General features: G+C 35.8%; 1 protein-coding gene across 1 annotated transcript in view; it reads left to right on the top strand.

Annotated features, from left to right (window-relative positions):
• EPHA6 (EPH receptor A6) overlaps positions 1-23,889 on the top strand; it is a gene marked incomplete at its 5' end in the record, with an annotated part of 762,908 nt that overhangs the window by 460,269 nt on the left and 278,750 nt on the right. Inside the window, one exon of the mRNA XM_081138997.1 lies at positions 3,927-4,051. Coding sequence (XP_080995123.1) covers positions 3,927-4,051 — 125 coding nt within the window. The remainder of the gene's footprint in view (positions 1-3,926; positions 4,052-23,889) is intronic.

Here is a 23,889-nt window from a genome sequence, read left to right as displayed (position 1 = left end):
CTAAATATATGAGTTCTTTGGTTTATTTCTTCTTGTCCCTGCCCCCTCATCACCCCCACCCGAGATATGTCAGTCTGTTCCATGCCTCTATACCTCGGGAGTTATTTTGTTAGTCAATTTATATTCATTAGATTCCACAAATAAGTGAGATCATGTGGTATTTGTCTTTCTCTGACTGGCTTATTTCACTTAGCATAATAAACTCCAGGTCTGTCCATGCTGTCTCAAAGGGTAAGAGATCCTTTATTTATTTATTTAATTTATTTTTTTAAGAGATCCTTTTTTTAAAACTGCATAGTACTCCATTGTGTAAATGCACCACAGCTTTTTTATCTATTCATCTACTGATGGGCACTTAGACTGTTTCCAAATCTTAGCTATTGTAAATAACACCGCTAAAAATATAGGGGTGCGTATATTCTTTCTAATTGGTATTCGGGGGTTTTAGGATATATTCCCAGAAGTGGGATCACTGGGTCAAATGGAGGTTCCATTTTAAATTTTTTGAGGAATCTCCATACTGTTTTCCATAGTGGCTACACCAATCTGCATTCCCAGCAACAGTGTACAAGAGAGTTCCCTTTTCTCCACACCCTCGCCAGCACTTGTTTGTTGATTTGTTGATGGAGCCATTCTGACAGGTGTGAGGTGATATCTTATTGTCATTTTAATTTGCACTTCTCTGGTGATTAGTGTTGTAGAGAATTTTTTCATATGTCTCTTGGCCATCAGTATGTCCTCTTTGGAGAAGTGTCTATTGAGGTCCTTTGCCCATTTTTTAAATTGAATTGTTTGTCTTTTGTTGAGTTGTATACGTTCTTTATATACTTTGTAGATTAACCCCTTATCATATGAATCATTGGCAAGTATGTTCTCCTCTACAGTGTGTTCCTTTTTCATTTTGTTGATGATTTCTTTTGCTGTGCAGAAGCTTTCTAGTTTTATGTAGTACCATTTGTTTATTTTTTTTTTTTCCTTTGTTTCTCTTGCCCTAGGAGATGTATCAGTGAAAATTCTGCTATGTGAGATGTCTGAGATTTTACTATTTTCTTCTAAGATTTTTATGGTTTCATGACTTTCATTTAAGTCTTTTATCTATTTTGAATTTATTCTTGTGTATAGTGTAAGTTAGTGGTCTAGTTTCATCTTTTTGCCTGTGCTTATCCAGTTTTCCCAACACCGTTTGTTAAAGAGACTGTCTTTACTCCATCGTATGTTCTTGCCTCCTTCATGAAATATTAATTCACCATAACGGTTTGGGCCAATTTCTGGGGGTCTCTGTTCTGTTCCATTGGTTTATATGCCTGTTCTTATGCCAGTACTAGGCTGTTCTGATTACAATGGCTTTGTAGTATAGTTTGATATTTGGTATTGTGATCCCTCCAACTTTGTTCTTCTTTCTCAAGATTGCTGCAGCTATTCAGGGTCTTTTTTTGGTTCCATACACATTTTTTAACTATTTGCTCTAGATCTGTGAAATACATCATTGGTATTTTAATAGGAATTGCATTGAATCTATAGATTGCTTTGGGTAGAATGGACATTTTAATGCTGTTAATTCTTCCAATCCAGGAACATGATATATGCTTCCACAGGTCTTTTACCTCCTTGGTTAAGTTTATTCATTGGTATATTATTTTGTTGTTGTTGCAGTGGTAAATGGGATTATTTTTTAGTTTCTCTTTCTGAGAGTTCATTATTGGTGTATAAAATGCCATTGATTTCTGGATATTGATTTTGCATCCTGCCACTTTGCCAAATTCATTTATTAAATCTAGTAGTTTCTTGGTGGAGTCTTTAGGGTTTTCTATGTACAATATCATGTTATCTGGTAATAATGACATTTTTACTTCCTCCTTTCCAATTTGGATGCCTTTTATATTTTCTTCTTGCCTGATCGCTGTGGCTAGGACTTCCAGTACTATGTTGAATAAGAGTGATGAAAGTGTACACCCCTGTCTTGTTCCTGATCTTAAGGAAAACACTTTTAGATTTTGCCCATTGAGTGTAATGTTGGCTGTGGGTTTGTCATATATGGCCTTTACTATGTTGAGATATGACCCCTCTATTCCTACTCTGCTGAGAGTTTTTATCAAAAATGCGTGCTGGATTTTGTCAAATTATTTTTCTGTGTCTATTGATGTAATCGTGATTTTATCCTTCGTTTTGTTTTTTACATACTTTATTGAACAGACACCTGTATTTCCTTTCTAGGGGAAAAGGCAAATCCTAGTTCTCAATAACCCCAACATAATTACTCATTTGTTTTATTCCCTAATATATACCCATAGGTTCAGAATTACAATAACAATACTACCATCAACAATATCCTTAGTAAAAAATTTAATAATTTTTGCAGGTTTTTAAAAAATCTTTAAAATATAACCCATTGAGATGTATGTTAAAGTTACTGTGTTTTAAAGTCATTATAAGTAGTTCCTCTTGGAGTCTATGCCTCCAACTCAATATACAGGTTTCTTTTATTTTTCTTCTAATTTTTCAAAATTGCTTTTTTAAATGTTAATTTGACTTCTAATGTTTTAAAATATTTATAAGATTCCAAAATAAATCTTCAAGGGAAGGTATATTTTGAGATGTTTAGCTTTTAACCCTGTAGTGTCCATCCTATTTCCTCTCATCTCCTAGGGGTAACCATTGTTATTATTTTTTATTCATAGGTTTCTCCTTATATTGTATCTTATACATTTTCTCTGCCTTAGTTTTTTCACTTAAAATATATATCCCGAAATAACTCCACTGTAGTACTTATAGACAGTCACAATTCCTTTTTACAACAACATAAATTCTCTGGTGAATATAGCATAGTTTTCAGCCAGTCCTGTATTGATGGACATTTAAACTGTTTCCAGTTGTCACAAACAATTCTCAGTGAGTAGTCTCGTAAAGATCTCACTTTATATTTGTGATGTATCTGTGGAATAAATTCCAAAAAGCCAATATATAAATGAACATACAATTGGCCTTAAGTTGTTGAATTTTCTTTTATAAGAGCTTTATTATTTTGCATTCCCACCAACAATGCATTTAGGTTTTTTTTCACCACAGCCTTTCATCAGAGGCTGGTGTCAGATTTTTGGCTTTTTGCCATTTTGATAGATGAGGAGTGGTATCTCAGTGTATTTAATTTGTATTACTCTTTTTATGAGTTTTAATATCTATGTAAAAAAACTACTATTTTAAAAATTTTTAAAACTTAAAATGAGAAACATTTTTTATAGAAACAAATTTATGATGTGTATATTTTAGGTAAATTTTGAATGTTTAACACAAGATTGCTTTTGGCTGAAATTAGATTGTTAAAACAATGTTACATAGAGGGGAAAAATCATGATTCTGAAAATAAACTTCAGAAGTCAAATATTTCAATTTTATTCAAATGCAACAGAAACCATGCAAAAGAAATAATTCTTACAATGATAAGCAATAATTTACTGTAGTTAAGAACTTTGTGATACAAACTTTTAGAAAGTACTAAGACTTCATAAAGCTCTAAGTGTTGAAGAGAAAGAAAAGCGTATAAATGATCTTGTAATTGCAGAGGATTTCTCTATAGAAAATTTAGATTTGATAAAATATAGCAGCCAAGTGTAACATACTTCATGTCAAAACCAAAGCCAGTTTAAAGAAAAATGTCCTCCTATAACAAAATCAAAGATGATGACTTCTGCCTCTTATTCTTGGACTATATAAAATTTTCCAATATTCCCTAGTAGTATTTCTAAATACATTTTAATTATTTATTTAGGCTGGATAAAATAGATCCTAAGGCTACCTTGTTAATCTGACACCTGTACTTGATGTCCTTCTCTGCAAGAATTATGTATTTTTGGAAGACAAATATTAAAGAAAGGATTATGGAATATAATTCCTGCCAATTAATTCTTAGTTATTTTCTTTCATTTCAGCACCTTCCCTGATAGGTATGGTAAGGAAGGACTGGGCATCCCAAAATAGCATTGCCCTATCATGGCAAGCACCTGCTTTTCCCAATGGAGCCATACTGGACTACGAGATCAAGTACTATGAGAAAGTAGGTCTTATCTGGAGCTTCCTAAAAAGTTTCATATACATATATATGCATATATGTATATACTGAGCATGTTATTATACTATATTATCTTACTTTAAAATCTGTTCTTCTTTGGTACATACCTCCTATGTCTTTGAATACTCTCTAATTTACTATTGTGGGTATAAATTCTTAATTAATTTGTCTTGTTTTATGTCATTAAAGTAGAAGATACAAGATATTTATCTCCGCCATGACTTACTCTAGGGAATTATACAATAGACTAAGAAGCAGTAACTCCTGCAACTTAACAGTTTTATTGACATATTTTTTCTAAATACACTTGGGAAGAAATGGTAAAATGGAATTACTATAAACTAAAAAGAGTTTGTGTAGGTCATATTCTTTGCCAATGAATTTAAACTTCTGGAGTCCACTATAATTTGGAAAGGATGATTTAAGGGATAAATGGTAATACCTGATTATTTAAAAATTTTTCTTTACATTTGGTCAGCTGTTTTATTTTATAAGAAACTAGTTCAAGATAAATCTGGTCAATCAACTGGTAAACTTAATTTCCATTTTTGTCATTTAAAATTTTTCTCAATTACTATATTTTCATGAATTATATATTTACTTTATTGTTTTCACACTCTTTCTTTAGCTCCCCCCTCCACCATTCCTCACCATTATGATAGTGTTCCTATAGCAGATCACATGGTCACTTTTGATAGTTTCATTGTGCTAATACTACTCTGGAATATTGATAAAGGGAACATTAAATTAAAAAATTAAATGTACTAATTGCATGTAATATGCAGTGCTATTCTACAATAAGCAAGAACTTCTTACATTTCTTTAACTTACTAGAAGCAAAGAAACATCATAAATGAATTTAGGTCCCCTCTGAAGAAACACAGGGCAAGAAGAGAAACAAACGTGGTTTTCTATTCTATTGCTTCTGAACAAATGTAAGTTTGAAAAAGGGAGAGGTAACTCAGTAGCATGGCTGTATCCGTTTTGACACTCTAGTGATTTCAGCATTATGTAGTCAATGAAAACTGTCACTATCATTAATTCACATGGATAAATTCATAGTCTAAGACAGGAGGAATTTACTGAGTTTAAATTGGATTATAGATTCTGCACATTAGCCAGGCCAGCATGTGTTTAGAAATCTTGTTAGGCTATCCTTTAAAATGTTGCAACCTATAGGATGCTGTCACAAGAACACACAGTATTCTGTTCCCTAATTTAATAGATCTTCATGTAATTCATAAATTATGACCATTTAAAGAGCAATGCACACACACATATAAGCAACTTTCAGAATGAAAATATTTCTTTGTGTTTTATAAAGGTTGTATCTCATACACAGCAAATCACTCTTATTTTATAATCCTTTCTACATCATGTTTGGAGATGATGATAACTTACAATATTTCCAGATTCCATAGAAAAGGAACCACATTCATCCAATCAGAATTTTAGAAATCAGCAAGATCTGAAAGATGGCAATTGACATAATAGTCATATTTTCATTATGGAATAAATAATATTCTGAAGGAGTTTATTTTGTAAGAACATGGCAATGATCTAATGCTAAAAAATTAAACATGGAGTTGGAAGTCAAAGATTTCTAATTTATTCCTGACTCTGACTCTTGTTATGTTTATGGACAAGAAAAAGTCAATTAATCTCCCTATGTCTCAGACTTTATATTTACAAAATGGAAATGAAGATATCAACCCTTCTAGTAGATTGTAAAAGTTAATTATAAACAGACCTGAAGATGAAAAGCACTCTAAATCAGTATTAAATACTATTTAAGTGAGCATTAGGGAAATATTAGTGTATAATATAATATAAAATCAGAACACAGTAGTATGGGAATGGTGTACAAACTAAATAAAAATATTATATTTTTATACATAAATACATAATGTATAGGCAACCAATCAAAGATGTTGGAATATAAACCTTTCAGAGAGAACATAAAATAATGGACAGCATTACAACTTTTCCCAGCTATGACTTCAAAGTCTAACTATACATTTTACATATCTGCATTTATAACATGGTTTCTCCTTCCAAGAAAATATTTTATAAAGATTATAACTAGGGCAAATTATAATAGCACTCTTAAAGATAATTACCTTTATTAGGAACCTAAATATTGTTCAGTAAGAAAATCAAGGCACAAGTATACAGGGGGGGCCAAAAGTACATTTACAGTTGTTTGTATGGAAAATAATACAATGATTAATAAATTATAATATAAGAATAAACTCTGTGTTTCACACACTCACGACTGTAAACCTGCTTTTGCCCCACCCTGTATATGCAAATGATCCCATTTTTGGAACACAAATATGCCTCTATACATGTATATTTGCATGTGATTATATGAGCATAGAGAATTATAGAATGGAATAGGGTGTACGCCACATGCTCTTTCAGGTATTGCTTATTGGGGTAGAATGGGGTGCAGAATGAAGGTGAGGTAAGGAAGAGAAAGGGAGGTAGCAGTATAGATAAATGGGAATGAATGAATCTAAATAGCTTCGGTAGTTGTCTTAGATGGTGTAACCCAAAAACAGTGCCTGAAACAGGAATTTGCATACAAAGGATTAAGAAGACTCCCAGGAGAACTGGTGAGAGAATGGAGGAAGGAGGGACTATGAAGAAAGATGCCAGCCAAAGTCAGAGTGACTAAGGGGAGCTCTGTCTAAACTACGCCTCAGAGCCCCTACTATAGAAACAAGGAAGCTGAGCTTCCATACTCTGATTCCAGTATATCATTGGTGACAGGCCTTAATGGAGATGTACATTTGGTATGTAGAAGAAAATCATAGGCACTTCTGGTCCTCTGTAATAACTCATGTAGTCCAAATTTAGGTATCTAAAGGAGGTGACAGTTACAAGCCTTTAAAAGCAAAACTCATAGAATCTGGGGGATGGGAGCCAGAATAAGTAGAGATGACCTAAGGGAGTCTGGTGGTCCACCAGCTATCAGCTAAGATACCTCAGTGTTCAGAGAGCTATGAGAGAACCTTAATTCTCAGCTGGTTATAATATTAATATTCTACTAAGTTTTTATTTTTTTACTTTATCTTTGTTGTTGAAAGTATTACACATGTCCCCTTTTCCTCCCCTTTGATGCCCTCCACCTCGCATCCACCCCACCCCTTGGCCTTCACCGCACTATTGTCTGTGTCCATGGGTTATGCATTTATGCATATAAATTCTTTGATTACTCTCTCCCCACCCACTCCCCCAACCCCCACCTTCCCTCTGAGATCCCTCAGTCTGATCCATTCTTCTATGTCTCTGGATCCGTTTTGTTCATCACTTTGTTTTGTTCATTATATTCCACATATGAGTGAGATCATGTTTTCAGTATTGGTGCCTCAGTCTTTATGTTATTTGAACCTCCCATTTCCTTTTATTCAAAGTTACGCTGTATTGCTAATAAGTAATCTATGAACAATCAATATTTACACCATTCTCTGAGGAATTTATGCTGTTCCATCCAGTTCCCATTGTGTTAAGAACATTCGGTAAATTGGGAAATAAGTTCACTTGTTTAGAATGTAAAGTGTCTATAAATATCTGAGGTCAAAAAAACATACTATTATTACCAGTGACTTTTGCTCAGAGAATATGTAATATTAGAAGAAGACACTGACCTGGGAGTTCAAAAATTTGAGTTTGACTCTAACCTTAACTTTCTTAGTCCTGATTTATCTTCGATAAAATAAGGGTCCAGTGCCCGGCCAGCGTGGCTCAGCAGTTGAGCATTAACCTGTGACCCAGGAGATGGAGGTTTGATTCCTAGTCAGGGCACGTGCCTAGGTTTCGGGCTCAATCCCCAGTGGGGGGCATGCAGGAGGCAGCTGATCAATGACTCTCATCATTGATATTTCTGTCTCTCTCCCTCTCCCTTCCTTTCTCTGAAATCAATAAAGACATATTAAAAATAATAATAAGGGTCCAGAAAGATAAACTCTTACATTTCTAGGTATTTCCAAATGCTAATATGTTTGTGTCTATACAGTCATACATATGTTATCCCATCTCTCAAATAACTATATATATGTATATATATACACACACATATATATGTATATATTAATCCTCACCAGAGGATATTTTTTCATTGCTTTTCAGGGAAAGTGGAAGGGGGAGAGAGAGAGAGAGAAACGTCAATGTGAGAGAGACATGTTGATTGGTTGCCTCCCACATGTGCCTCAACTGAGACTGGGCATCGAGACCGCAACCGAGGTATACGTGCCCTTGGCCAGAACCGAACCAGGGACTCTTCTGTCCATGGGCCAGTACTCTAACTGCTGAGCGAAACTGGCTAGGGCTCAAATAACTATATTTTTTCACTTTTGTCTACTGAAATTAAATACATAAACACATATTTAAAAAAATACTTTACCATAGGGAACAGTGCTCTTCACATCATAATTATGTATAAAAGTTAAGACCCTGTTGGCATTGTCGAGGGTGTGTGTGTGTAAGGTGGGTATAGAGAAAAAACATACTGCTTTTGGTCATAACTAATTAGATATTCTCCATTCAATTCATTATACTTCCCCAATATTTAGATACTTTTTTCATACTCAAAAATTGTTTCATATTTTTAAAACTCAAATTAATATAGTCTGAATATGAAAAGGTACTAAAATAACAAAGAAAGCCAAGTAAAAGTTACCAAAACAATTTCTATTTCATATTTACACGCTAACTGCGTAAACAGATCCTACCTGTAATGAGGATACTGTTTAAAAACTGAAAACAATTTAGGTGATACAAACAAACTTCGTTTAATTCTTCATGAAGCAGCCAGCCTCCTTGTGGAGAACTGCAAAATGGGGCAGAGGGCAGGAAGCTCTCATAGGATCAACAACAAAGAACAAGGGAGAGGAAAAGAGGAAACACCTGGCGGGCGAGCCACCTAGTCAGCCCTGTTTGGGGTGGGAAGCGGCAGGAGAGCACAGAGCCCACAGGCGTTGTGGCGGTCGGGACTGGTGGACTGGATATATACTGGGGCTTTGGTCACGTGGAGCAATGACAGGGCCATGAAAGTCATCTAGGATCGGTGTGCTGACATGGCACCCAGGTAGGAGGGCTCCATCTTGGGCTTTGAAAGTTATTTCAGCAGAGCTAAGACATGCTCTCAACCCTCCGTCTCCACCTTCAAAATGTTGCGAGCCCTAGTACAGTTACAATACAGTGGCGCCTCGGTTTTCAAACGTCTCCGTTGACAAACATTTCGGTTGACTAACCCCATAAACCCGGAAGGAAATGCTCCAGTTTTCGAACTCGCCCCGGAAATGGAACATACCACCCGGCTTCCACCAAGGGCAAGACCCTGAGGCCCAGCCGTGGGCTGTGGAGCCCTCAGTTTTCCAGCGTTTCAGGACTCGAGTGGTCCCCCAGGACAGATGACATTCGAAACCCGAGGCACCCTGTATATCAAAAACCCCACTGAGTGTCCCAGTCTCCCCTTATCTCTACCCTTCCGTGCTCTTTACCCTTTGTGTTCACATTCTTAATTTTCACACTCCATTTTTTCTCTCTCTGCCCATGGCACCCTGTCTCTTGCTTCTCTGCTCTTTTGTTATACTTATGAAATTGGCCTTAATGAGAGTCATTGTTGTGTGTATCTGACTCCTTCCCTATTTTATGAGCTCTGAGACTGGAGATCATTTTTTGCTCTTTGTCACCCACCCTGCAGTCAGTGCCTAATACAGCTGTTTGCTTCTGAGCACATTGGAGAGAAATTAGTCAAGTCCTCTTTTTGTTAAGAGCTCATTCGCAGGAAATTGAGAAGAGTCACCAGCCACTGTGAAGTGACTCCTCCTAGAAACTAAAAAAAAGAAAGAAAGCCTCCAAGACTTCCTCTTCCTACCTGTTCCTAAGAAAGGCAGACACAGATATCCACCAGCTGAGAGAATGTTCTGAGAATAACGAGAATGGGGCCCGGCCGGGCGTGGCTCAGCAGTCGAGCATCAACCTAGGATCCAGGCAATCGGGGTTCGATTCCTGGCCAGGGCACATGCCCAGGCTGTGGGCTCGATCCCCAGTCGGGGGTGTGCAGGAGGCAGCTGATCAATGACTCTTTCATCATTGATGTTTCTCTCTCTCTCCCTCTCCTTTCCTCTCTCTGAAATCAATAAAGATATATTTAAAAAATAATAATAACTAGAATGGAAACTCGTGAGGGTCGTGAGGGCAGCAGTTTCATGTGGCCTTCACACCCCCAGTGCTCAGAACGACGCATAGCTAAGAATTCACAGACAGTGGCCAATCATATGCCAGGTACTTCTTAAAGTGTTTCACATTGATTAAATAATTCCATCCTAATAATCCTTTGAGGTAAATATTATCCCTCTTCCATTTAACAGATGAGGAAACTAAGGAAGCTAAGAAACTTTGCCAAAATCACACAGCCAGTAAGTGCTCGTTAACACCGGCCTTGGTACTTACATCACCATCGGACTTCTCAGAAAAGTCAGTGCTTTCTGCTGATGCAGATTTTCTAGGTTCCCTGAGGCCAAACACTTCATTACTCTCTAATGCCCATTTTACATCTGTAAAATGTCAGCAGTAAAACATACCTATCTCACTAGGGTGTTGTGCAGCTCCACTAATTACCAACTGGTCGCTCATTTTGAGACATGAATCCCCCACAACACTTCATTACTCTTGTCTCCAGTATTTAAAAACGCCGTGACTGGTAAGGTTTTTTCCTTAAAGTTCTCTTGTTAATTCTCATCACAGTCAGCAGTTTTTAGATTTTATACAAAACTCATCATGAGAAGGGAAGCCTTCTTATATCCAGGTGGTCGATAATCATCTGTGTAAAATACGGAATTAATGTAATCTGCTATTGTTTCACCTAGTCCACCAATTACAGAATAAGGTATCCGCGAGTTTTATATAACTATTTTTCATGTTATGAGAACAGTGTATTGTTAAAAATGATGAGGAGATTCATGGGAAGCTTTTCATTATGGGAAGTGTTCTCATCACTCAGGAATGACTTAAAGTAGCCTCTTTTGAGGGAAGGTTGAATCCGTGGTGTCCTTTGTGAAAGCCACATACTTCTCAGTGTCAAGCATCGCACAATAAGTCTCTTTCTTCCTTCGCTCCTGTCTTATTCTACTGTCTCAAGGTAGATTTTCCCCAGATAACAATTCAACGATATCAGTCACTTTTCTAAAGATATATAGCCCATAAATCTGCATCTTTATTTGATTAAAAATATATGAAACAGTTACTGTAAAAATAATCAACTGAAGAAAGAAAAAACATACTTCCTTATAAAATGGTCAAGATCCAGTCATTTTATTTTGTTGTTCAGTCTTCCCTGGAATCCCCTCAGATACCAAAACCCTCAGATACAAAACCTTCCGATGCTGAAGTCCCTTATATGAGATGGTGTAGTATTTGCCCAAACTATGTACAACCTCCCTTATACTTTCAATTATCTCTAGATTACCTATAACACCTAATATAATGTAAATGCTATGCAAATAGTTATTATACTGTATTGTTTAGGGAGTAATGACAAGAAAATAATTCTGTACATATTCAGTTCAGACACAACATTCATAGGCCTAAGGACACAGTACATGCCAGCAACAGTGTAACTTTTTTTTCAAATAGTTTTGATCTTTGGTTGGTTGAATCTGAGGATACAGAACCCACAGATATTTCCTTCATATGTTAGCCCAAGGGAAGAAGAGAATTTTCTCTTCACTTCCAGGAATGCTATTCTTACTCCCATCTACTATTTAGGTACAGAAATATATCACCTTCATTCATCCCCAGAACCCTCCTTCCCCGATTACTATCTAACCATCTTAATAAGCTGCATCTGTAGATGTTACATCATTTGAATGATATTAGAAATTAATATATTCATCTGAATCAAAATATAGTCAATAAAAGAACACGTCTGTTTTAGACATAATTGAGTGTAAATTCCTGAGCTGGTAAAATTTCGTGTTCTTTTTTTTCTTTTCTGTTCTTTTCATAATTCTTATTTGTTGCAGTGTCAAACACAGAGAAATTGAATATGAACATTTGGTACTAATTAAAACAATATTATCTGATAGAAAATGGGCAGCAAAGGGATTTACTGATACAGATACTCATGCCGATTCCCACATTGTGCAGCAGACACCACTGTGCAGAAGCCTGTCCGGTTCGTGCACCCGGGGCGTCCTCCCGGGGCCTGGGGCCGGTGCGGGCACTGCATTGGCAACAGCATCTGTGTGGATGCGGTGTGGATTGAATGTAGCAAAACGGAAAGAAATTAGGAAGACATTTCCTTTGTCTCATCAAGCATAGAGTCTGCATGAAAATTACAGTTATTGAGTAGCTACCGTGTGTGTCCTGTTTCATAAGAGTTAAACTGTCTTTTGTTTGATTTTAAAACGGATTTTTTAAATTATAGAAGCTGGATGTCAGAGATTTGCTGCATCTAAAAAAGGAAAAAAATAAAGTTGGTAGAGCTAAGTACTCTAATTCATTCAAAGCTTTAGAATATACCCAAATTTATAGAATAAAAGGAAGGTTATAAACATAATGAGTATCAAAAGTTCACGTTCTGGTTTTTGAGAACAATAAAACAGTATCGTCTTCCCCGTGTGCAAGTGGCCTAGGATTCTATTGGTGGTTCACAGTCCCCAGAAGTGCACTTGCAGCCCTGATGTTCTGCGCAATACTGCACGTGGATCGCACTTTCACCTGCTATATTTCAATCAGCCATGAATTCCACATTTTAATTCCATTTCACATCCTAAGGTCATAATCAGCTGCTTTCATATCCCTGGTCAGACTTTTCTTCAGTTGCTTCCTCACCACTTCCCTGACTTCTATGTTTTTATCTCTTTTTTGATGCAGTTAGAATAAACTAAGTTGTTTTCCAATCCTGAAACTCCATGATTACAGAAACTTAATGTTTTCCTTATATCTCATCTTGCTATGCAAAGTGATAGGAAACAATCAAGTAAGAGAAATGAAGGAATGGTAGATTTGATGTTTCTAATGAAAATAGGAAATGTTAAAAAAATTACAGAAAATACCTAAAAACCCCTCAAGATGAAAGAGTAATTTAATTTCTTCAATAATCTTGAAATCTGTATACTCTACAACCGAGTTGTGCATTTCTAAGGAAAGAGAAAAATATAAGGTTATTTTGAAGTGATTAGTTACATCAATTTTTCACTTCCTATTAAAATTATCATTTGGAGGTAGACATAATTTGGTATAATATATGGCTTAGAGTAGAGGCTATAGAACCCACGATATCAAGTTACCAGGAGATCACAGCATTCCTTTAAGTAGAGGGAGGTGGTGGGAAGGAATACTGGAAACCATTCTAGGAAAAGTATTTGGAATAATGCCCACCAAGAATCAGTGTAGTCAGGGAGTATGCAAAATTAGTATTTTTCTGTTATATTTCCATTTCTTCAGAAAATTTCTTCTGGGAAGCACCAAGGACATAAATTCAAACTTCCTGTAAATTTCTGATCTAATTTGGTGAAAATCAGAGAGACAAAAATCCCAGGCATCAATTATTCAAATATAACATTGCGGTGGCTTCAGACTGCATTGTCGGCCTTCAAAGAACTATTCTTCCACTAATGGAAAGTGTGAATATAATGTTGCTACTTTTATTTACAAGTCAGACATCTAACTTGCTATCTTTAAATGATGTTAGAGTAAATACTTACTATGTAATGCCTGTAGGTAAATCTTGCCAGATTTTTTCGTATAAATTTCAAGCTAAACGCTGCAACTAGATTATGTTTTCTAACCCTGAGCAAGTTTTCTCTTGATCACGGGCCCTATTAAAGTGTTGACTGAGTCATACTCCTCAGGGAGAAATATAAGATTTTCTCATTTCAAATGCAGTTAAAAACACAACCACATGTTTGCCTGTTTTAAACAATTACCATTTGGGGCTAGAAATACAAACATAATTAGCAATTCATAAATTTAGTTTTTCTCTTCTGATACTGTACTGTTACTCTCTTTCATCTGGCACTTAACAGGACAAGCTATAAATTGAACGAAGATGCATTTATTTCTTCTGAGGATCTTTAAGCCTGTCATTGTATGAAAAATCATGTGAAGCTATCTTAAGAGATTTCTAATAAAAGATGAGGTGGCTGTTTACAGAATGCATTTTGGGGGCTCCATTTTCTTCCAGGGACTTATTAGGAGATGCTAATAAAGGAAATGTGGACCATATAGAGAGTATGGCAGAGTAGCAACTTTTTTCTACAGCCAATCAGGAATTTGGTGGGGTTTCCTTTTTGGAAATAGTTCACCCCAATAAATACTTTTGTGAAAGGTGTGTATGTGTTTTTAAACGGTTTCTATTAGGTTCAGATTTTAATTAGACTCTGTAGACTCAAAATATTATAATATTATAAAGAAAACTCAATCTTTTAATAAAAATTTCCCCTTAAGAAATATGAGAGCTATTCTGTGCCTTTGCTGCCTGACTTGATTTGCAGGTTTCTTTTACAAGCAGAGGGATGTGTGACTTATCCAGAGTTAGGAAACCTGCCTTTTTGGAGCAGTACGACCCTTACTTACTGCAAGGCCAAGATTTGATTTTGTTGAAAAAAATTGAACAAGTAAAAATGAGTTGGAAGCTAAAATGTTTGCACATTTCTAATTCTTGACACTACTTTTGCAGTTTTGAATGAAGGTAGGGAACAAAATCTTGGTGCTGATACCTAAATATGATTATGAAAAAACACCTAAAAACTAACATTTACTGAGTGCACTTTGCCTGTATTAACTCATTCTAAGGCAAGTTAATTAGCTGATAGCTACTTGAGAGATACCTACCTATTCATGATTACCAACTTTACCTTCCAGCTGGCAACTTAACAAGAAACAGTAATAAAAACATACTTAGATATTGATTAAACATTAAAAATGACTAGACTATTCTTATTTCATTTTTCTTCTGTTTCTTATTTAATTTTTGTGGCTCATTATCAGTTCACTATTTTACACATAAGAAAAAAGCACTGTAATTTAGAAATCATAAAGCAATTGTAATAAAACTAATAGTCCTGCTATCATCTCTGTTTCTAACTCGTTGTAGACCATAGACAAGCCTTTAAACCTCTTTGCTTCAATTTTCATCAACCAAATTGAAAATGACCTTATTATATTGTTTTTAAACTCCTTTTCAGCTCCTTGAGAATCAAGGAACTAATGCTCTATCTAGTCACAGTGGATTTTGATGGACCTGGGTTAGAATTCAGGCTTTAACACTATTCAGATGAGTGGCCGTAGACAACTAGTTATATTCTTATTTTCCTCATCTGTTAGGAGAGAAATAATAACTGCATAAGCTGTTATGAGGAAAAGATTAAGTGAGGTTTCTAAATGTAAATCATTCGATACATATAACCTACTAAAATCGATATTAGTTTTAATATTGGTACCAGTTTTGGTTTTCATATGTCCCCACAGTGCAGATCCTCTAAATTTTGTTACCCAAACAGAACTGCATTTTATCCAAACTGTAAGCATGATCACCAGAAGAATTATTCTGTTCCATAGATGATACAATAAGTCAAACAGGTGTGAAGATAGTAACTAATATGTAAACTACAGAATAGAACCAGTTCCTACATTTTAAAACTACCATCCACATCAATATTAACTAATTGATACCATCCCATGATATTATTTATTTTATGGTCACTGAAGAAGTTTTAATATAAGTATGTGATAATATTCTAATTTGGAAATCACAGTTGATTTCTTAAAATACGAATTTCATAGTTTATGAACTAAAACATTTGACATTAAGAGACCAATTATATATAAATGTTCAGTAGTATGGTCATAAACATGCAAAAATTATTTCATTATTATTGGACTTTCTAAGTACATATTAGATATGTTTATGATAAAACAGGCACTATTTTCTTTGATAGAGGATTCTCACTCCTCTATTTAGGACAAGTTTTTTACATATAAGAACAGTTCATGAAGCATGATGTTCTACTTATTTTGGCAGATTTATTATTTTATTAGTTGGAGTAAATTACTCTAATGTGCCCACCTTTCCATGTCTTCCTTCATGGTTTTTGTTTCCTCTTTGAATTTCTTTATACTTCTTAAAAGCCAGAGTAGATTATGCAGAGGATCTATAATAGCCAAACATTCCCTTTCTCTCATTTACCATTTTTGCAAATAACAGTCTTCTCTTTTCCAGCTATTGGTCTTTCACAAAATAGAGATCTATGGAAAAATAGCAGTGCTGTGGTAAATAATTAACCTAATCATTTACAAAGAAATTTCCCAAACTGAAAGCATGAGAACTCTCTTAGAATTCTAGAATTTAAAAATACAAATGGTCATTAGAGCAATTTAATCTCTGTGCTATGTTTTAGGAAACTAGACATAGATTATTTATGGCTTGTGTGATATTGGCCTTAACATGCAATATAGGTGTCCTGAATGCAAGGCCATTTCTCTTCTGATATGCAGTGTTGCCTCTTCTTAGAAAGCACTACCATTTGGAAAATGTTATTTAATAGACTAACCTTATAGGAAAAGATACTGATCTATAGATATACTGTATTTGTTTTTCATTGTTGCATAATGAGTTACCCCAAGATTTGACAGCTTAAAAAATGAATATGCATTATCTCACAAAGTATCTGAGAATCAGGAATCCAGGGGTAGCTCAGCTGCATGGTTTTAGCTCAAGGTCACCGTGGGGTTGCAGTCAAGCTATTGGGGAATCTTGTTTCAAGCCCACTCACATGACTATTGGCAGGAAGCTTCAGCTACTCATCACCTGCTCCTGATCACAGGCAGTGTCTTTTATATTCTAATCTTAGAAGTTGCTATCCCTTCTGTCATGTTCTATTGGTCACATAGACCAACCCTGGTGTGTTATGGGAGGGGATCGTGTAACAGTGTAATTACTAGAAGGGGTGAGGATCATTAGGGTCAATCTCGGAAGGTGACCACAATATCACAGTTCTTAGAATAATCTTTGGTACTTCAGTTTGACTTCAACGGAAAAACTATCTGTGAATAAATCCTATATGCCTGTTCTAAAATGCCTGTGGTTTTGTAAAAATACTCTAGATAGTTCAGTGACACAGCCAATTCATTTTTTAGAATTTCTCTGGAAAATGGACTATGTTGTCCAAAATTTAACATGCAAACCTTAACTTTATACACATAACATCTCTTTTTTTCCAAATAACTCAGTCCTGTCATTTGAATAGCCCTTAGAATTGTTTTTATGTCTCTAAAATAAAAGTAAATTTAAAAACACCAGCATATTTCACAGATCTAGAAAAAACACTTCAAAAATTTATCTGGAACCAAAAAACACCACAAATAGCCCCAGTAATCTTGAGAAAGAAGAACAAAGTTGGAGGGATCACAATACTAGATATCAAGTTATACTACAAAGCCACTGTAATCAAAACAGCCTGGTACTTGCACAAGAACAGACATAGAGATCAGTGGAACAGAGCAGAGAACCCAGAAATTGATCCATGCCATTATGGTCAATTAATATTTGACAAAAGAGGAAACAACATACAGTGGAGTAAAGACAGTCTTTTTAATAAATGGTGTTGAAAAAATTGGACAGATATATGCAAAAAAATGAAAGTACACCATACACAAAAGTAAATTAAAAATGGATAAAAGACTTAAATGTAAGGCCTGAAACCATAAAAATCTTAGAGGAAAACATAGGCAGTAAAATCTCAAACATCTGTCATAGCAGTATGTTTGCTGATACATCTCCTAGGACAAGAGAAACTAAGGAGAAAATAAACAAGTGGGACTGCATCAAAATAAAAAGCTTCTACACAGCAAAAGAAACCATCAACAAAACGAAAAGGGAGCCCACTGTATGGGAGAACATATTTGCCAATGACACATCGGATAAAGGGTTAATATCCAAAATATATAAGGAACTCATACAACTTAACAAAAGGAAGACAAACAGTCCAATTAAAAAATGGTCAATTGCCCGGCCGGGCGTGGCTCAGCGGTTGAGCGTCGACCTAGGATCCAGGAGATCGGGGTTCGATTCCCGGTCAGGGCACATGCCCTGATTGCAGGCTCATAGCCGATCAATGACTCTCTCATCATTGATGTTTCTATCCCTCCCTCTCCTTCTCCCTTTCTCTCTCTGAAATCAATAAAGATATATTAAAAAAAAAAAAAAAAATGGTCAATGGACCTAAATAGATACTTCTCCAAAGAGGACACACAGATGGCCAAGAGACATATGAAAAAATGTTCAATGTTGCTAATCATCAGAGAGATGCAAATTAAAACCACAATGAGGTATCACCTCACACCTGTCAGAATGGCTCCATCAACAAGTCAACAAATGACAAGTGCTGGCGAGGGTGTGGGGAAAGGGGACCCTAGTGCACTGCTGGTGGGAATGCAGACTGGGGCAGCCACTGTGGAAAGCAGTATGGAGGTTCCTCAAAGATTAAAAATTGACCTGCCATTTGACCCAGTGATCCCACTTCTAGGAATATTTCCTAAGGAGCCCCAAACACCAGTCACAAAGAACTTACGCACCTCTATGTTCATAGCAGCACAATTCACAATAGCTAAGATCTGGAAACAGCCTAAATGCCCATCAGTAGATGAGTGGATAAAAAAGCTGTGGCACATTTACACCATGGAGAACTATGCAGCTGTGAAGAGGAAGGACCTTTATGCCTTTGGCACAGCATGGAGGGAACTGGAGAGTATTATGCTAAGTGAAATGAGCCAGTCAGAGAAGGACAAGTACCACATGATCTCACTCATATGTGGAATGTAATAAAATAAACTGATGAACAAAGTGGATCCATAGACATAGAAGCTTGGAACAAACTGAGGGATCTCAGAGGGAAGGCGGGGAGGGGGTGTGGGTGGGGAGAGATTAATCAGGGAACTTGTATGTTTATGGGCACAGCCCATGGACATGGACATTGGTGTGGGGAGGTCCTGGGGGTGGGATGGATGTGGGGTGGAGGGATCAGTACAGTTAAAAGGGGGAAATTTAAATATAAAAAATTTTAAAAAATTAAAAAAAAAAAAAGATGTGTACTCTATCATGCCCTAAGTAGGATTATAAGACATTGAAATGGTCTGGCTTGCCCAGCTGGGTGTGGCTCAGCGGTTGAGCATCAACCTAGGATCTAGGAGATTGGGGTTCAATTCCCGTTCGGGCCACATGCCCGGGTTGTGGGCTGCAGCCGATCAATGACTCTCTCATCATTGATGTTTCTCTCTCTCTTTCTCCCTCCCCTTTTCTCTCTCTGAAATCAATAAAGGTATATTTTTAAAAAAAAAGAAAGAAAGAAAGAAATGGTCTAGCTTAAATTAAAGACATGGTGTTTTACAAAAAAATATAATTTTTGGAGGGGCATGATGGGTGGGCCCGTGATCTTTGTCCTGTGTAATAAAGTAATTGGAAAAAGCAAAAAAGACCCCAACAAAACAAAACAACCCCACCACATTTGCAACTACGCAATCCCATGCATACTTTTTGTTATGAAGGTTAAACAGAAAAATGTACACCTTTGGCCTTATATTCAGCTATAACCAAGGATTTATGTTGCTCTGACTCTTGCAAGACCTTAAAAAATTTTGATAGTTAAAGTAGACCAGATCCCATGAGAGCACGATTCCTTGGCTGTACAAAAGATTAAAGCTACCTTTGGAAACGGCAGAAATCTTCTCTCCCTACATAATCACTCCTACACAGTAAAGATACACACGAAAGTAGTTAATAATAGTTAATATTGTGTAAATAAGTAAGATCGTTAAAAATAAAATATTTGAACTTTTTTCCAAACCGACATTCGTTACAGTATCAAAAACAAGTACTGCTGTGCCACACAGCTGTATAAAAAAATCACTGGAAGATTAATAGATCAACTCATAGTACGGAAAATTTCTCCAAAAATGTAGCATGAATTCCTGCGCCCGTGCTCGTGTGTGTGTGTGTGTGTGTGTGTAGAAAATTAAATCAAAAGAGGCCATTTTCCAAGAAATATGTATCTGGGTTTGTATTACCTAATATATTCAAATAAATATCTTAATAAAGGCATGGCTAAAACCCGAGGCATTTTCCTGCTTCAGCCAATCCTCTGCATTCTGCTATTTGGCTCATCTTTTCTAATTGTTCATAAGTACCTCTCTTTAAAAAGAAATTTCTTTGAGGAAGGAAATTTAGAAAGATACTTAACATCCTCAAGAAACGCATCAGACCTTTCAAATTTAGAAAAAAAATATAATTACTGCAAAAGTGGTCTGGGAGTTAAACTGTTGCAGCAAAACTCTCTTCGCTTATTCCCGCATAGTAAGCGAAGTGTAGGAAACGGCTTCATTTCCCGGCTCTGTTATTATTACCCTGATTCCCCAGGGGGAGGCTTAAGTGTCTTAGATTCTCAAGTGAGGGGGAAAAACTAAGTCTGTACTCTGCTTCAAATAAGTAGAAATAATTATGAGGCTTCTCTGACCAGTATAATTTTTGCCTTGGAGAGTAAAGCAAGGCTCCTCGCAACAGCCATTATTAATGACACTGATATAATTACTATTTGAAAAGAGGAAATCTGCCCAGAAAAATCAATTATAAACCACCAAATGTTCCTTGGACTTTTCAGATAGGTTCTATGCCTATTGTCCCTCATGACCTCTCCATTAAGAGACTGGTTGGCTGTCCTGCTAATGGTTGCCTTCATTTATTTAGAGGGGATTTCTAAGCTTTTGTGTGTCATATTAAAATGGCCTGAAGAGCATTTCCTTATTGTCTTTATCTCAGAACAGAAGGGTCACTCTGGGAAAAACAGAATAATCCAGGTGGCTTTGCTCTAAAAAGGTAACTCAGAATTCTCTCCAGTTAGCACTGTTTGCCATGCAAACCCTGATGCTCGGAACACAGAGCAAACCATGGGTGATGATGTCACTGTCTCTGAAAAGTTACGGGGGAAAAGTTAAGATTGTCATTAGCAGTAGTTGTCTAAGCCAAGCTAACTGGGTTTGAGGATCTGCATTTATCAGCTCCTTTGTTTCTAATTTATCCCGTGGTACTTCTCTTAACATTAGTGGATGTGTACCATTATAATCATCCAATATTAATTAGGCTCCAGATGTGAGTGGTGTTTTGTAATTCTGTCTTAATCTGTTCTTTTGACACCTTGAAGCTCATAAAATTTTGTAGAAGAAAATACAGCTGAAGGCAAAATTTGAAAGGAAAACAAACTGTATGAAAGGGTATAAATTATCCCAGGCGACAATACATTTTGAGGTTAGGATATGAATTTGTAAAAGGGCCAAAACAAACTTAAACTGGTTTTGTGTAATGGTCACCAACTTGTCTATAAATGTGTGTGTGTATAATTTATGTTTTAAAATTAGATTTGTTGGGGTGACACTGGTTAATAAGATTACATAGATTTTAAGTATACATTTCTATGGTACATGATCTGTATATATTTTATATGTGTGTGTGTGTATATATATATATATATATATATATATATATATATATACACATATATAAAATCTCCTACCAAGTTTTTGACAGTCTGTTGACAGGAAGTATTTTTCTTGGTTTTATTGGAGGCACTTATTAAGTAAGTGGTCTTTGAATTGAATGAATGACATCTGGGGCTTATAGGAAATCCATTTAAGGATTTCTTTGTAGCACATCACAAAATGGACATTTCAAACACATTCATGTACAGTCTCTGATTTCTATCCCTTTGTTAAATAAGATGATTAGAAACAAGGTGTCTGCAAACCATTTTCTTAAACCCCTTGAAAAAAATTACTCCAATAATTGAAATTCAATAATATGGAACAGTTAGTCCATAAAAATTTGCAATGCTCAAATCAGTGCTTCTCTTCTTCTCCCCCACCCCAGTCAGCTGTTAAAAAAAAAAAGGCCCAGCCGGGTGTGGCTCAGCGGTTGAGCGTGGACCTACGATTCAGGAGACCCCAGTTCAATTCCTGGTCCGGGAAGAAACTAAAGTATATTAAATACCCATTATATGCCAGGATCTGAGCTACGCAGTTTTGCTACCTGTCTGACAGCAAATCTAGAATTCTTTTTTTATCATCATGCTCTTCCCTAAAAATTAAATCCAAGATTTTTTTGCCATTTAAAGTTACATTAGAATTTGGAGTTGAATGAATTTCTGTAATAAAAATCCTTTATAGATAGGACTTTTTAAAATGTATCTTTATTGTTGAAAGTATTACAGATGTGCCCATTTTTTCCCTATCGACCTCTTCTACCTGCACCCACCCCCCGCCCCAGGCCTCCGCCACACTGTCTATGTCCATGGGTTATGCATATAAGCATATAAATTCTTTGATTAATCTCTCCCCACCCACTCCCCCATCCCCACCTTCCCTCTGAGATCCTTCAGTCTGTTCCATGCTTCTGTGTCTCTGGATCTACTTTGTTCATCAGTTTATTTTGTTCTTTAGATTCCACATACGAGTGAGACCATGGGATACTTGTCTTTCTCTGCCTGAGTTAGTTTGCTTAGCATAATACTCTCCAGGTTCCTCCATGCTGGCTCAAAGGGTAAGCAATCCGTTTTTACAGCTGCATAATATTCTGTGGTTTAAATGTACCACAGCTTTTTTATCCAAGGACTTTAAATAATTAAAGAGATAAAATATTTTCATTTTGGCTTAGGTACTAACCCATGATGGGGATATATTTAATATTAACCACTGTGGCAAAATAGGAAGACAAGAGCATTCCAGGCAAAGCGAATACTTGTGTGAAAACCCAAGACAGAAAGGAAGTTCAAGGAAGAGGCAGTTTCGCTTGAATATATAGTAAGGGAGAAAGAGTAGACGAGACTGAAATGGTCTGCAGAAGAAAGCCAAGCTTACCGTCCCTCCCTCCTTCCCTCTCACCCACCCACCCTTCTTTTTTCTCCTCACTCAACAAATAGCTAATGAGCATTGACACGTATGCTGTTTAGTACTGCAGATTCATTTTGAGGATAATATTTAAAAATTTAAATAGCATATTTGGTTAAAAATATACTATTTTGGTACATTTGGTGAAGAATGCTTAGGATATGATTAACTTTAATTTAAAAAAATTTTGCCCTTCATGATTATAGAACATTTTCATGACTTTCATTAATACTATTTAAATTTGAATTACTTTTACCCAATTCATCATTCAGGAAACTGATCAATTTTATACCTCCTATTCACTGATTTTCCTTTTTAAATGCTCAAATCAAGATAGATGTTTACAAATATATTTCTTTAAAATGTTTGCAATCATAATAATACTACATTTGATTCCTAAATTTATTTCCCAAAATATTTAGTTTGAAATGAATCTAAAACAAAATATTACATTACTTCAAAATAGAAACATTTCAGATAATGTATGTTCATGATCAAGTGTATACTTAAAATAATTATAATCCCCATACATCTCTCACTGGAATTTTCTTTTCTTTTAAACATACATGGTAATTACTAAGTAAAAAAGATTTTCCAGGGACAAGTTTCTGCCGACGTTTCTGTGACCATGCTTGTTTCCCATGCCAGATTGTGAGTCTTCTTGTGATTCATCTTTGTACCTCCAGCAACTAGCGCTTTGCTGGACATAGTATAATAATTAACTAAAAATTGAGAAATAAGTGATTGTATAAATGAATGATTTGGTGCTCCTAAACTTCCACTTTATTTCTCATGTATTTTTTTATTGAAAAAAAAAGTGCTACGTCAGGTAGTCTAGGTAAAAGTTGGCTAATTAGCTTTCAGAATGATGCCAGAGT

This window comes from Miniopterus schreibersii, assembly GCF_964146895.1.
Source record: "Miniopterus schreibersii genome assembly, chromosome: 5".
NCBI lineage: Eukaryota > Metazoa > Chordata > Mammalia > Chiroptera > Miniopteridae > Miniopterus > Miniopterus schreibersii.
This window is presented reverse-complemented; position numbering and strand designations above follow the sequence as displayed.